Raw genomic sequence first — 12,580 nt, forward strand, 5'->3', positions numbered from 1 at the left:
TTCAGGCACTCTGTCCACCAAATCTAGTTCCTTAAATCTGTTCTTCACTTCCACTGTGTATTCAGAAGGGATTTGGTTTAGATCAGGCTTGTCCAACCTGTGGCCCTCGGGCCGCATGTGGCCCAGGTCAGCTCGTAATGTGGCCCAGTGCAATTTTTTATTTTTAAAGAAATTCCAAAGTTTCAAGTTATACTGCCGGCGCTTGTGGCCGGGGCATGTCACAACAGTAGAGGGGGAGAGAGGGAAAGAAGGAAGGAGCGGGAGGGGAGGAGAGAGGGGGGCTGCGGACTGCATTGCGCTGTCCCCCATCAATAGGTGGACCCCCTCCTGGCTCCATAAAGCCACCAGAGTCGAAGCTGGCAGCCTCTGCTGTCTGAGATCGCAGCTGCCGGTAAGCGCACTTGGAGCGGGGCTGCGGAGGACGGCTAGGGCTGCCCCCCCCCCCATGCGGCCCAAGCCAAATTTTCATCTTCTAATGTGGCCCAGGGAAGGTGAAAGGTTGGACACCCCTGGTTTAGATTATACCTGACTAGCCCTGTGGTTTTTCCTACTCTCCTCACTTTAAGCTTGAATTTTGCTATGAGAAGCTGATGATCAGAGCCACAATCAGATCCAGGTCTTGTTTTTGCTGACTGTATAGAGTTTCTCCATCTTTGGCTGCAAAGAATATAATCAATCTGATTTTGATATTGCCCATCTGGTGATTTCCATGTATAGAGTCGCCTCTTGTGTTGTTGGAAAAGAGTGTTTGTGATGACCAGCTTGTTCTCTTGACAAAACTCTATTAGCCTTTGCCCTGCTTCGTTTTGACCTCCAAGGCCAAACTTCCCTGTTGTTCCTTTTATCTCTTGACTCCCTACTTTAGCATTCCAATCCATTAGAATGAGAAGAACATCTTTTGGTTGTTGTGGGTTGTTTGGGCTCTTTGGCCGTGTTCTGAAGGTTGTTCTTCCTAATGTTTCGCCAGTCTCTGTGGCCAACATCTTTAGAGGACAGCACTCTGTCCTCTGAAGATGCCGGCCACAGAGACTGGCGAAACGTTAGAAAGAACAACCTTCAGAACACAGCCAAAGAGCCTGAAAAACCCACAACCATTAGATCCCAGCCGTGAAAGCCTTCGCGAATACAAAGAACATCTTTTTTGTGTGTCAGTTCTAGAAGGTGTTGTAAATCTTCATAAGATTGTTCAGTTTCAGTCTCCTCAGCATTGGTGGTGGGTGCATAAACTTAGATTACTGTGATGTTGAAAGGCCTTGGATTCGTATTGACATCATTCCATCATTTTTGAGATTATATCCCATTACAGCTTTTCCCACTCTTTTGTTGACTATGAGGGCTACTCCATTCCTTCTACAGGATTCCTGCCCACAATAGTAGATATGATAATCATCTGAGTTGAATTCGCCCATTCCTGTCCATTTTAGTTCACTGATGCCCAGGATGTTGATGTTTATTCTTGCCATCTCCTGTTTGACCACATCCAGCTTCCCACGGTTCATAGATCTTACATTCCAGGCTCCTATGCAGTATTTTTCTTTGCAGCATCGGACTTTCCTTTCACTTCCAGGCACATCCACAGCTGAGCGTCCTTTCAGCTTTGGCCCAGCCACTTCATTAGCTCTGGAGCTACTTGTACTTGTCCTCTGCTCTTTCTCAGTAGCATGTTGGACGCCTTCCAACCTGAGGGGCCCATCTTCCAGCATCATATCTCTTAGCCTTTTGTTTCTGATCATGGGGCATTCTTGGCAAAGATACTGGAGTGGCATTGCCAATTCCTACTCCAGGTGGATTGTGTTTAGTCAGAACTCTCCACTATGTCCTGTCCGTCTTGGGTGTCCCTGCACGGCATAGCCCAAAGCTTCTCTAAGTTACTCAAGCCCCTTCGCCACGAGAAGGCAGCAATCCATGAAGGAACACAGCTAGGAATTAACTAATACCCATGCCAACGTAAAACATCACAAGAAACCATACTTAGAACAAATTGTGGTTTGAACCATTATTATTATGGTTTTCTACTTAATGATAACCTACGGTTCATCAATTTGAATATCAGACCAAATTTCAGCTTACTTGGGCTGAATCCACACAATTGTTAGGATGCCTGAAATTAAGCCTTTTCTTCTGTTTTCTTTGAGAAGAAGGGGGGGGGATTATGAAGCTCTCCTCTTTGACTTCTCCCCTACCCAAGCTCATCTCACTCCTTTTTCACTAAGCCAACTATCACTCAGAGTGGAAGGCATCTCCAGTGCTATCAAGTGCTACACCAGGAACTAACAAAATTATAACATGAAAAAGTAACTACTGCAAGATTTGAGCCACTTTTTAATGTGGCTAATCCTGTCTTGCTCTCTTGCTTCTAATCACGACTCAATATTGTTCATCTGCCATATTGTTAACATATAGATAAACAAATGGTTTATCTAAACTAGGTGGGGTATAAATACAATAAATAAAATAAAATAAACTCTTCATCTCTACATGAAACATATCAATCCCTCTCTCAAATACACACAGACATTCTTACACATGTAGAGGCAAATATCTAACGACACTTACCAGGCTTTGAGAGACAGAATCTGTTCACTCCTTTGGATAGATTGTAAATTCCAACATTTTCTGGACCATTTCCATCCTGATAGAACTCCTGAAGACCGAAGAATGCAAACACAAGGGGAAAAAAAACAAGCAGGTAACAACACATGCTCTTGGAAGAAGTGTTTATGTGGGACAATTCAAGAGAATGGCTAAAGGCTTCCAGCAATTCCTAGTTCTACTTTGTTGGTGCTACATGCTATCAAGTCACTTTTGACCTATGGAGACCCTATGAATGAGCGACCTCCAAAATGTCATGTCCTCAGCTACCCTGCCTAGCTCTTCCAGACTCAAGCCCATGACCTCTTTTAGGGAGTCAGTCCATCTCACATTTGGTCTTCCTCTTTTCCTGCCGCCTTCCACCTTTCCCAGCATTATTGTCTTTTCCAGAAAACCTTGCCTTCTCATGATCTGCCCAAAGTCAGACAGCCTCAGTTTCAATGTTTTTGTCTCCAGAGATAGTTCAGGATGGATCTGCTCTATGACCCACATACCGATTTCTCTGGTAGTCCAGGGAATCTGCAAAGCTCTCCTCCAACACCATGTTGCAAAGAAATCATCCAACTTTCAGATTCGTACAGCATCTACTCTAGCTTTCCATATATGTTCTATGTACAGAATGAACAGATAAGGGACCAATATGAATCCTTGTCTGACATGTCTGCTCATAGGAAGCCATTCTCTCTCTTCATATTTTGTCCTAATAGTACCTTCTTGTCCATAATACAGGTTATGCATCAGGACAATCAACGTCTGAGGCACATCCATTTCAATCCTGACTTACGGCAACCCTTTGCAAGGTTTTTTAGGTAGAGAGTATTCAGGGTTTTTTAGGTAGAGAGCATTCAAGATTAAGTGGTTCTTAACCTTTGTTACTCGGATGCTTTTGAACTGCAACTCCCAGAAACCCCAGTCAGGACAGCTGTTGGTGAAGGCTTCTGGGAGTTGCAGTCCAAAAACACCTGAGTAACCCAAGGTTAAGAACCAGTGCTCTAGAGGACTGTGTGGGTTGCCCAAGGCTGACTCTTTTCCCTGGAGGCACAGTGAGGAACTGAAGTCCCACCTCTGGCTCCACAGCCAGATACCTAACTCACTGAGCTATCCAGCCAGCTACCAGAGCAGCATTTCAAAGTATTTTAATTTAATCTGATATAATACCATTTAAAATCTGATAGCTGTGTTTCAGAGAAGGGCAACCGATGCCCCTCTTAAGTGATGTCTCCTTATGACTATTTACCTCCCGTCATCCCTGACCACTGATCAGGGCTGGCTGCAGCTCATAGGAGTGGAATCTTACATTCAGAGGCAGAATTTGGAAGAAGAAAAAATTAAAGTGATAGGATGATGCTCTGGAACCAAAATTATCTCTACACTATACAGTTACAGACCCTGATATCATTTTAAGTGACGTGGGTCCACCCTAAGAAATTCTGAGCTTAATGGTCACTTAAGAGTTCTCTTCTAGAATGAATTTATTTATTACAGTCGGGTGACCAGCTCATAAAATATATTTATGGCTAAAATATACAAAATGCAGTTTAAAAATAAACAACCAATTCATAAAACATATTATGTGGCTAAAATATACAAAATGCAGTTTAAAAATGTACAGCCAGTTTATAAAATATATTATATGGTTAAAATATACAAAATGCAATTAAAAAAGTGTATAACAGATAATTAATTGTGTACTGGTTGTAAAATATGGGGAGCATCAAATACAGTATTTTTATAGGCATCCTTTGAACCATTGGATCATCTAGGGCAAACTGGTTTGGACAGGGTCTTGGGCTATAGGGGGTCCTTCCTACATATTTGTAAAGATCTGTAAACATTTCCTCCCTTCGTCGGCTGGGACCCACAACATTTAATTCTCTTCTAGAGAGCTCCAGTGCTGCGGTCCATGGGAGTGTGGTCATGCTGCCTGTGCTAACTAGGCAATTCCGGGAGTTAAGTCCAAAGGATTACTTTTACCAGCTGTGGTTCCTTCCAAATTGCAATTCTATGATTCCATTATTTAGGATTCAAGCAGACCACAAGGGAAAATACATACACCATGAGCTGATACTTACCAAAGTGATGGCATGGGAAAGAGAGCATCGCAGCATATATCCTGTTTGGCGAAACTCAGCCCCAGAGACATCTTCTTCCAAAACCTCAAGTTCCAAAGATTTATTCCTCCAGCACCAGTCTTCGCGGATAATACTCACTAAAAAGACAAATTAGGGATGTTGCATACAAAATGACTCAGATGCTCAAAGGAGGGCAGAACCAGTGACGAAAGCAACTCATTCTGCAAGCATATGCTGGGTAGCAGCAATGGTAGCCATTCAGTTGTTCCTCAAGGCCATTCTCCACTGCTGGAGAGAAAGAGCAAGACACATCAGACCTTCAGGTGGGGTAGAGGAGACTCCCATTGCTAATATTCAATAACAAGCCAGCCAGCTTCTGCACATTGACTGAGGAAGGGGCTCCATCTTGTCCTTTACCTCTGACTTGGGCCAGTCCTGCATGGTACTTCTGGCAAATCATTTTATTGTCTAGGACCCTAGTCATTACCAACAACACTCAAGTCACCCTTTTGGCTTATGTATCACCTGTCTTTTTCTTCTAGTTTCTCCTTAGATATGATCATGGAATAACTTTCTCCAGGGCAGCTTGTGCAGCATCTGGTCAGAAAAATTTAAGCCCCTGGGCCACACTCTCAGATACAATAATTAATAAAAACAAGAATTACTGCTGTTTTATTGACAATTGTCTTACAGCTGTGTGATTCTGCTTGTGGCTCATACCAGTTCTGTTGTTAACACTTCACTTTGTTGTTTATATCCATATTCAGTTCTTTCTATAATGAGTGCAATGAGTAAACAAGAATAATTAGGGGACTGAAAACCAGGCCCGACGATGAAACACTAAAAGAACTGAACATCTTTAGCCTTCAGAAAAGACAACAGCATTTTTCAAATATTTGAAAAGCAGTCATACGGAGGAGGGGAAGGATCTGTTCTTGATCACCTCAGAGTGCATGACATGTACTAATGGGCTTAAGCTACAAGAACCTAGAAGCTGAAAATCAATAAAAACTTAACTGCTAAAAGCAGTACAACAATGGAAACAATTACACTGGGAGATAGTGAGCACTCCAATGCTGGAAGAATTCCAGAGAAAACTGGACAATCATCTGTCATTATGTGCTGTGATTTGGATTCATGCACTGAGCAGGGGGGTGCACTCAATGGCCTTAAAGGCCCCTTCCAACTCCATTATTCCATGATTCTATGAAACAGCTCTCATCCTCCCTGCTTTATTATCACAAGTTGGTGAGGTAAGTCATGCTGGAATGAAGTGGTTTGAAGTAAACCAGATGCAGGTTGCTCACTGGCAACTAGAACCTGCATCTCCCAAGACCCAGTCCTCCATTCTAACCAGTAAACCACACTGATGCTTGAACCAGATCTTTATGTTAATTGGAATTTTTTAAATGAAAAAACAAAATATTAACTAACAGTTTGACCCATAACCTCACCAATCTTGAAGGAGAAGATGAAGGGAAAGATAATAATAAAGCAGAAATGGACCTCAGTGGTTAGTAGCAGGGGCCATGCAATTTTAAAAAATGAAGCTTTGCAGAATCCTCACTTTTGTATTTGCCTGGAAGCACATTTTCAAAAATGAAAGTCAATGAGTTGGATTTCGATGCAAGTTGGAGGCTGCGTTTTTCACCCTGACGTGTCACAGACTGAAGAGTGACAGACAATTCACCACAAGCATCTGAAGAAAACATACAAAGAGAGAGAGAGAGAGAGACGGAGTGGTGAGTGAGCTTACTTCAGATCAGTAAAACGGATTTGGTATATTCCAGAGGCCTTTGCGGGGATCTACTATCCCTCTACAACTAAGGTCCCCTTAGCCTTCTAAGGAGAGGGTCCTTGCTGAAGAACAACTTTGGGTGACCTTGCATGTAACACTAAAATAAACCCAAGTCTGCCACCAAGTTTACATTCAGCAAGAAGTTGTAGATCCCAAGTCAGAGAGCTCTTATCAATCTTACCCGTAAGAACATGTATGTTTGCAAACCATATTCAGATTTCACACTTTACACTCTTTTTGCATGAAGTTCATCTCAACCATTAGCTACATCTCACCAGGACTACTGTAACTCTATGTGTCATTTGCCATCAAGATGGAGGAGTTTATCACAGGATTTGTAACTGGATTACTAACCGATTCCTAACTGGGGTGGGTGTTACGATCATAAAGCAAGTCCTTCTGCATCATACCAAAAAAAAACTCTCCAGTCCAACATTCCGTTCTCCCAGATCCCCCCAAAAAATCCTAAGGGAGGCCCACAAGGATGACATGGTCTCAATAACATCTTTCGATCTGTTCTTCCTAGCAACAAACACACCGCCTGCTGCTTCTGTTTTTTATTTACAGGAGGGAATACATGGCTTACAGCCTGTGATACCCTCATGCGCCTTGAACTTTTTCAATCCCCTATAAATGGTGTCCAAACTGATCACTATCAAGTACATCCAAGGAAGCAAATTTCATCTATTACATCATATCAAGCCAGTGCACTGACTCTTAAGCCATCTTTGAGACTGTGACAATATGAACCCAAAGTCTGAAAAAAGAAGGACCACCTGAGATGGCTGCTCCTAATGTCTGTTCAGTTGGCCCTACCTTCATGGGACGTCCTAGAATGGGATATGTGCATGACTCCTTCCCTAAAGATCTGGTTGCTCCGCATTTCATTTAACTGAATGTAGGCTGTTCTTCATAACATAGATTTTTATGATCTAACTGTTCTAAATGATTTGTAGTGATTTAATTCATTGACATTTGTTTTAAATACAGTGGTGCCTTGCAAGACAAAAAAACTCACAAGACAAATGGTTTTGGCAATGGGGTTGATGACTCACAAGACAAATGTTCCTATGGCCGTGCTTTGCAAGAAGAATGTTTTACGTTTTTTGTTCCTGCCTCATGTTTGCTGATTTTTAAAATGTTTTTCTATGATGTTTAAAAAGTTAGTTTTTTTATTGAAATTTTTTAAATAATCTACACAATATATATGGCTTTAAAGAGCACTTAATAACCCAAATTTGACTTTGTTCTGACTTTTTTTGCCCATAGGAACGCATTAATTAGATTTCAATGCATTCCTACGGGAAAATGTGTTTCGCAAGATAAATTTTTCGCAAGACAACATTAACCGCTTAAATTCGTCTTGGGAGGCACCACTGTATTAATTTCATGAATAGCTCTCAGGAGACCAGGCAGCACTGAAATTATTTTAAACAAATAAATACATTGTTACTCATTAAAATTTTGGTAAGTAATTACAGAGCAAAGGCTGCAGCTCAATGTCATGTCTGCACCCTAATGTTCCATCCTCACCCACAGGGCTGGAGTAGAGTGCCACAGGAAACCAAGGACAGCCATGGGAAGAACCTGGAGTGAGGTGAACTAGTGATCTAGGCTTGGCATCAGGCCTTAAGCGGTAGGGACACAGCTACCAACATTTCTAATCCTAAGGAAGGAGTTGATTCTTGGGAGTCAGCAACTGGCAACAGACTGTGATACCAGTATTTTCAAACTAGCCACAACATAAACATACCTACTTCACAAATCTGTAAAAGTCTTACCCAAGCAGGTGATTTTCCCTGAAACAGAGGCCAGGAATTGGGAAAACATCACATCGAGCACTGGCTTGGAGGCTACAGTCACAGGAAAAGTTTTGGGCTTCAAAGCAAGACCTGCTCTGGCTTCTGCCTCAGGAACAATAGCCTACAAGAGGAATGGCGCCAAGAACATATTTTATACAAAACAAGGAAGCAACCTATCTGGACAATGGTACAATTCTTCCTCTCCTTTTCTAGATTTATGAGTGTCCTCATCCAGCCCTTTTCAAAGTTATTCTACTGCACTACTGTTTCCTTTGTATTTTTCTATTTTATCCTTCTGTCCATCAGTATTTCAAATGGGAATATGAAGGTTGGCTCTGAATAAAGTTTTGAAGCCAACAGAGGTTTAATTGGTGTTCAGTTTCTCTGAAGAACTACCTCTCTCCACATGAGGCTCCTTAGGTTTTAAGATATTTGAGGGAGCCCTCACTCTCTCTGCCCCAGCACACAACAGGTAAGCCGGGGGGGGGGGGGAGAGAAGGCCTTTTCAGTCACTGCTCCCAAGCAGGGCAACGCCTTCTCAAGGAAGGCCAGGCTAACCCTTTATGTCCTTCTGCCAGCAGGCTAAGACCTTTCTGTTCAAACAGCTTTGGGCAAGTGACTAGCCATTAAGGAAGGGGTATGAAGAGGGGATGTTTTTAAATTTGTCCAATGTTTAATGTTTTTGAATGTTATCATTTAACAGCCAAATCCTACCAAGTTTTTTATACCAGTGTAATGCAATTAGCATAAATCTTGTTGGCAAAGAGTTGCACATTAAGAATCCCCATAGTTGCACACAATAGCAAATGCCTGTGCTAACCTCTTAACATGCAGTAATTTGCCAGTGAGATTTATGCCAACTGGTGGGTGCAATTAGTAAAATCCTGGTGATTGTATTTTAAACCACCTTTGTGTTGTACAACTTTTGAAAGGTCCCTTTATCAGGAGAAAGGCCAGGTATAGAGGAATAAAATGAATGAATGAATATTTAAATCAGCCAATTAGAAGAAAAACATGCCGCAAAAATGGTGGGTAATTGGACATGAATATACAGTTCTTATGCAGCACTGAGAAGACAGCTTCTGCACTGCCTATATACAAATATCTCGGGCATACAAGGCTCACGCTGCTTTTGCTAGTATAACACATACTCATATATAGATATATGACACACCACAGTATGCCTACCTGGATGACATAGGCACCTGACTTGGCCTTGAAGCAGAACGCCCCACGGGTGTCAGTCTCTGTAGTAACCAAGACTGCTTTATCCCTCTCCTGAGGCCAGAGGGTTACCCTGTATTTGTTGGTCTGCTTGACTGATTCAGGAAAGCGGGTTACCAGTATCTGTCCACAGACACTGAACCTATTTTGGGGGGAAAAGGAGAGAAAGAGTGAGACATTCACATGCAGAGTTACATGCATTAACATCTGTTCCCACACAGCTGCCCCATCCATCCCACAGCTCACACTGAGTTGGCTAAATCTGCAGCTAGGACATACATTGCAGCCTGTGTGTGGAAAGGCCAGTTCTGGATGTGATGTTTTCCCAATTCCTGGTATCTGTTTCAGGGAAAGGGTCTCACATTCCCCAATACCCACCCACCAGAGATCCTTACACAGGGAATTTCCCCTCAGAAGTCTCCTCAACATGCTTATTATTTAAATGATTTTTCCCCAAAGAGAGGCAGTACAATTATTTTAAAAACTGATTAGACAAACCTTTCATAGGCCCCAGCTGTCACAGAGGCATCTCACCTTATGGACAAGTAGGATACAAACTGAAGGGTTTTCTACTGTACAGCAAAGCAGACTTGCTGTGCACAAAACTTCAGTTTCCAAGAACGAATCATATCTCTTAGGACAATTGCACCGGATTGCCACCAGAGCTTGGTGGCAGAAATACCAAATCTGCATGATGGACAGTGAGAGCCTGTATGGTTGGGTAGCTGCCGAGGATCAACACATCATCAAGGACCTGCTGGCAGGAATCTCAGGCACGTACCTCAATTCACCATCAAAAACCAGCTCGTTCAACTGCCTCTTGTTCTGGGCCAAACAACCATGATGATGTGAAGGAGCAAGGGATACCACTGCCAGAAGGCTCACTAGCTCTCTGCCAACCTGATAAGCGAGCAGGCAGCAGCAACGATGAGGAAGAGGAACAAGTCATAGCAGTAGGCCACAACACTAATGAGGACAAAAGCTTTTTCTAAGAGAGAAGGTGCCATCCTCGAAGTTCCTCTACAACCTGCAGCAGGACTGGTACTTTGAATGCAGAAGAGGCCTGGCATCTCCAGTATAAAACAGCAGACAGCAGTTGGAAAGCACTCTGAATTAAATTTGGCAAAACTCTGGCAAACTATTGCCAGGAAGTCCATACAGCACTGGCCTAAGTGAACATGTGTAAGGCACCTTCCTTACCTAACAGTAAAAACACAGCTCAAAAGACACTCACTCTGTTGCTATTATGTCAGCCAGCTGGGGAGTATTTGGGGCAATTTTCACTGTAATGGTGTCGAAGAACAGATGTTCCTTCTGTGCTTGAATGGTGTATGTGCCAGTGGTGATATTTTCAAGGCGGAAAGAACCATCAGGCTTTGTGGTAACTGCAACAAAAAGAGAGGGGAGAGCAAAGTGAGTGTAAGAAACATAACCTACATGATGGTATACACAGAGCAAGCACTGTGTAACAACACAGTGTTACACAAGGTTGTAACAACACAGGGTTTCAGGAGCTTAATTTCTTAACAATAAGGATAACCCTGGAAATGGGTATGTATGGGGATGGGGATGGTAGTATGCTGCAAGAGCACAAACATGTTGACATCCTAACCTTTATGAACATTACTGTGGCCCATCCACCTTCTCAGCAAGAAAATTTTGAGGTACAACACACTTTACAGCTCTTGCACCGCCAAGAAGAATCTTCTGGCCTTCCTAACATGCCTAGTTAACAATCACTGCTTTGACTTATCATGGTGACAACAAAGGACCTTGAGAGGGCGCTAGACAAACCAGGCAGGCAGGCCTTCATTCCTTCACTGCCTTTCTCCTTAAAAAGGACCCAAAATAGCATGCATCATTAAACAGACAATACTTAAAACACTTAAAAATATTAACTATACAAATATTAAATAGAACAAAACAAATTATTATATTAAAAAATGGCAAATAAAACCTAAATATTAAAAACATATTTAAAAGCAAAAAGGCACAACAATCCAATTTAAAAAATCTCTCTCAGACAGACAGTCACTAAGGGAAAGCCTGTCTGAAGTGAAAGGTTTTTGCATAACATGTTGGGTTACCTGTGCTCTCTAATGGCAGGAGTCCCTCAATCTCACTGCAGACACTCCTAGTGAGCAATCAGTTCAAACCTCCAGGAAGAGTGAGGCACATCCAGACAGAGAAAGTTGGAATGGTCTGGTTTGCACTTGAAAGGTTCTAATATTTAGTGGAATCTTTTTTAATCCTCACTTCAGCAATCCTTCTGTTTGCACTGAGTGACATTTCTTCTCCCATGAGAAGGATCCAGACAGGTCTTTGGATCACTCCAATTTGTTCCCCTTTCAATTAATGAGGCTGCCCTTCCCACTCCCTTTCCCACAGCTGTCATGTGGTGACTTGCCTTTGTGACTCAGTGCAACAGCAAAGCCCCCACCTAGCATGGGACACACATATGTCTCTCATTTATCTAGAACAGCACTGCATCAATAGGAAAATATATATAAAAAACAATAGGTAAAAATAGATGGGGTGGGGTTCTGTAAGCTTTTATCCAGAGAATTTATATTCCACAAAGCTGGTGGAGAAACAGCCCAAGGGCCGTTTGGCTATCCCCCTACCACTTCCGACCTCCAGCCCCCACTGCATGCTCACTTCTTGGTCTTAGCCAGATAGCTGCTGCCGCCCTCCCAGCAGGTATTGCACAACGGCAAACAGGAGGACCATCAGTCACCGTCAGTCCTGGTCACAGCGAGAACAGGCAAACATTCCCCCCCCCCTCATTTTCTGCAGCTCATGAAGAATGACCGGGAAGAAACTCATGAATGCCAGGAAGGAAGTGCTGGAGCAAAGCTGAATCCAGCATCCAGGCTGTGCAGATGCAGGGGAAAGAGAATGGGGTTGCCAGTCTGATGAGTCCACCACTTCACAACCCTTTTTTGTTGTGGGGACTGCAGCACCCTGTGTCCCAGCTTCAGGTCACATTACATGTGTGATGGTATTGAAGGAGAGTGGGATTTGTAGTCTGAAGAAAATGGAGTCTCTTAGGTTCAAAGTGAAATGATTGGGAGGCATTGGAATGTAGTAAG

The 12,580-nt window shown here is 42.8% G+C and overlaps 1 protein-coding gene across 2 annotated transcripts in view; it reads right to left on the reverse strand.

Annotated features, from left to right (window-relative positions):
• Nucleotides 1-12,580, reverse strand: part of LOC110090498 (BOS complex subunit NOMO1) — a 120,448-nt gene that overhangs the window by 63,565 nt on the left and 44,303 nt on the right. For both annotated transcript variants that reach the window (XM_072982716.2, XM_072982717.2), the window contains exons 11-16: nucleotides 10,723-10,873; nucleotides 9,453-9,630; nucleotides 8,244-8,385; nucleotides 6,232-6,363; nucleotides 4,665-4,801; nucleotides 2,557-2,644 (exon numbers count right to left, since the gene is read on the reverse strand). In XM_072982716.2, the coding sequence (XP_072838817.2) occupies nucleotides 2,557-2,644; nucleotides 4,665-4,801; nucleotides 6,232-6,363; nucleotides 8,244-8,385; nucleotides 9,453-9,630; nucleotides 10,723-10,873 (828 nt within the window). The remainder of the gene's footprint in view (nucleotides 1-2,556; nucleotides 2,645-4,664; nucleotides 4,802-6,231; nucleotides 6,364-8,243; nucleotides 8,386-9,452; nucleotides 9,631-10,722; nucleotides 10,874-12,580) is intronic.

This window comes from Pogona vitticeps, chromosome 13, assembly GCF_051106095.1.
Source record: "Pogona vitticeps strain Pit_001003342236 chromosome 13, PviZW2.1, whole genome shotgun sequence".
In the NCBI taxonomy this organism is placed as follows: domain Eukaryota; kingdom Metazoa; phylum Chordata; class Lepidosauria; order Squamata; family Agamidae; genus Pogona; species Pogona vitticeps.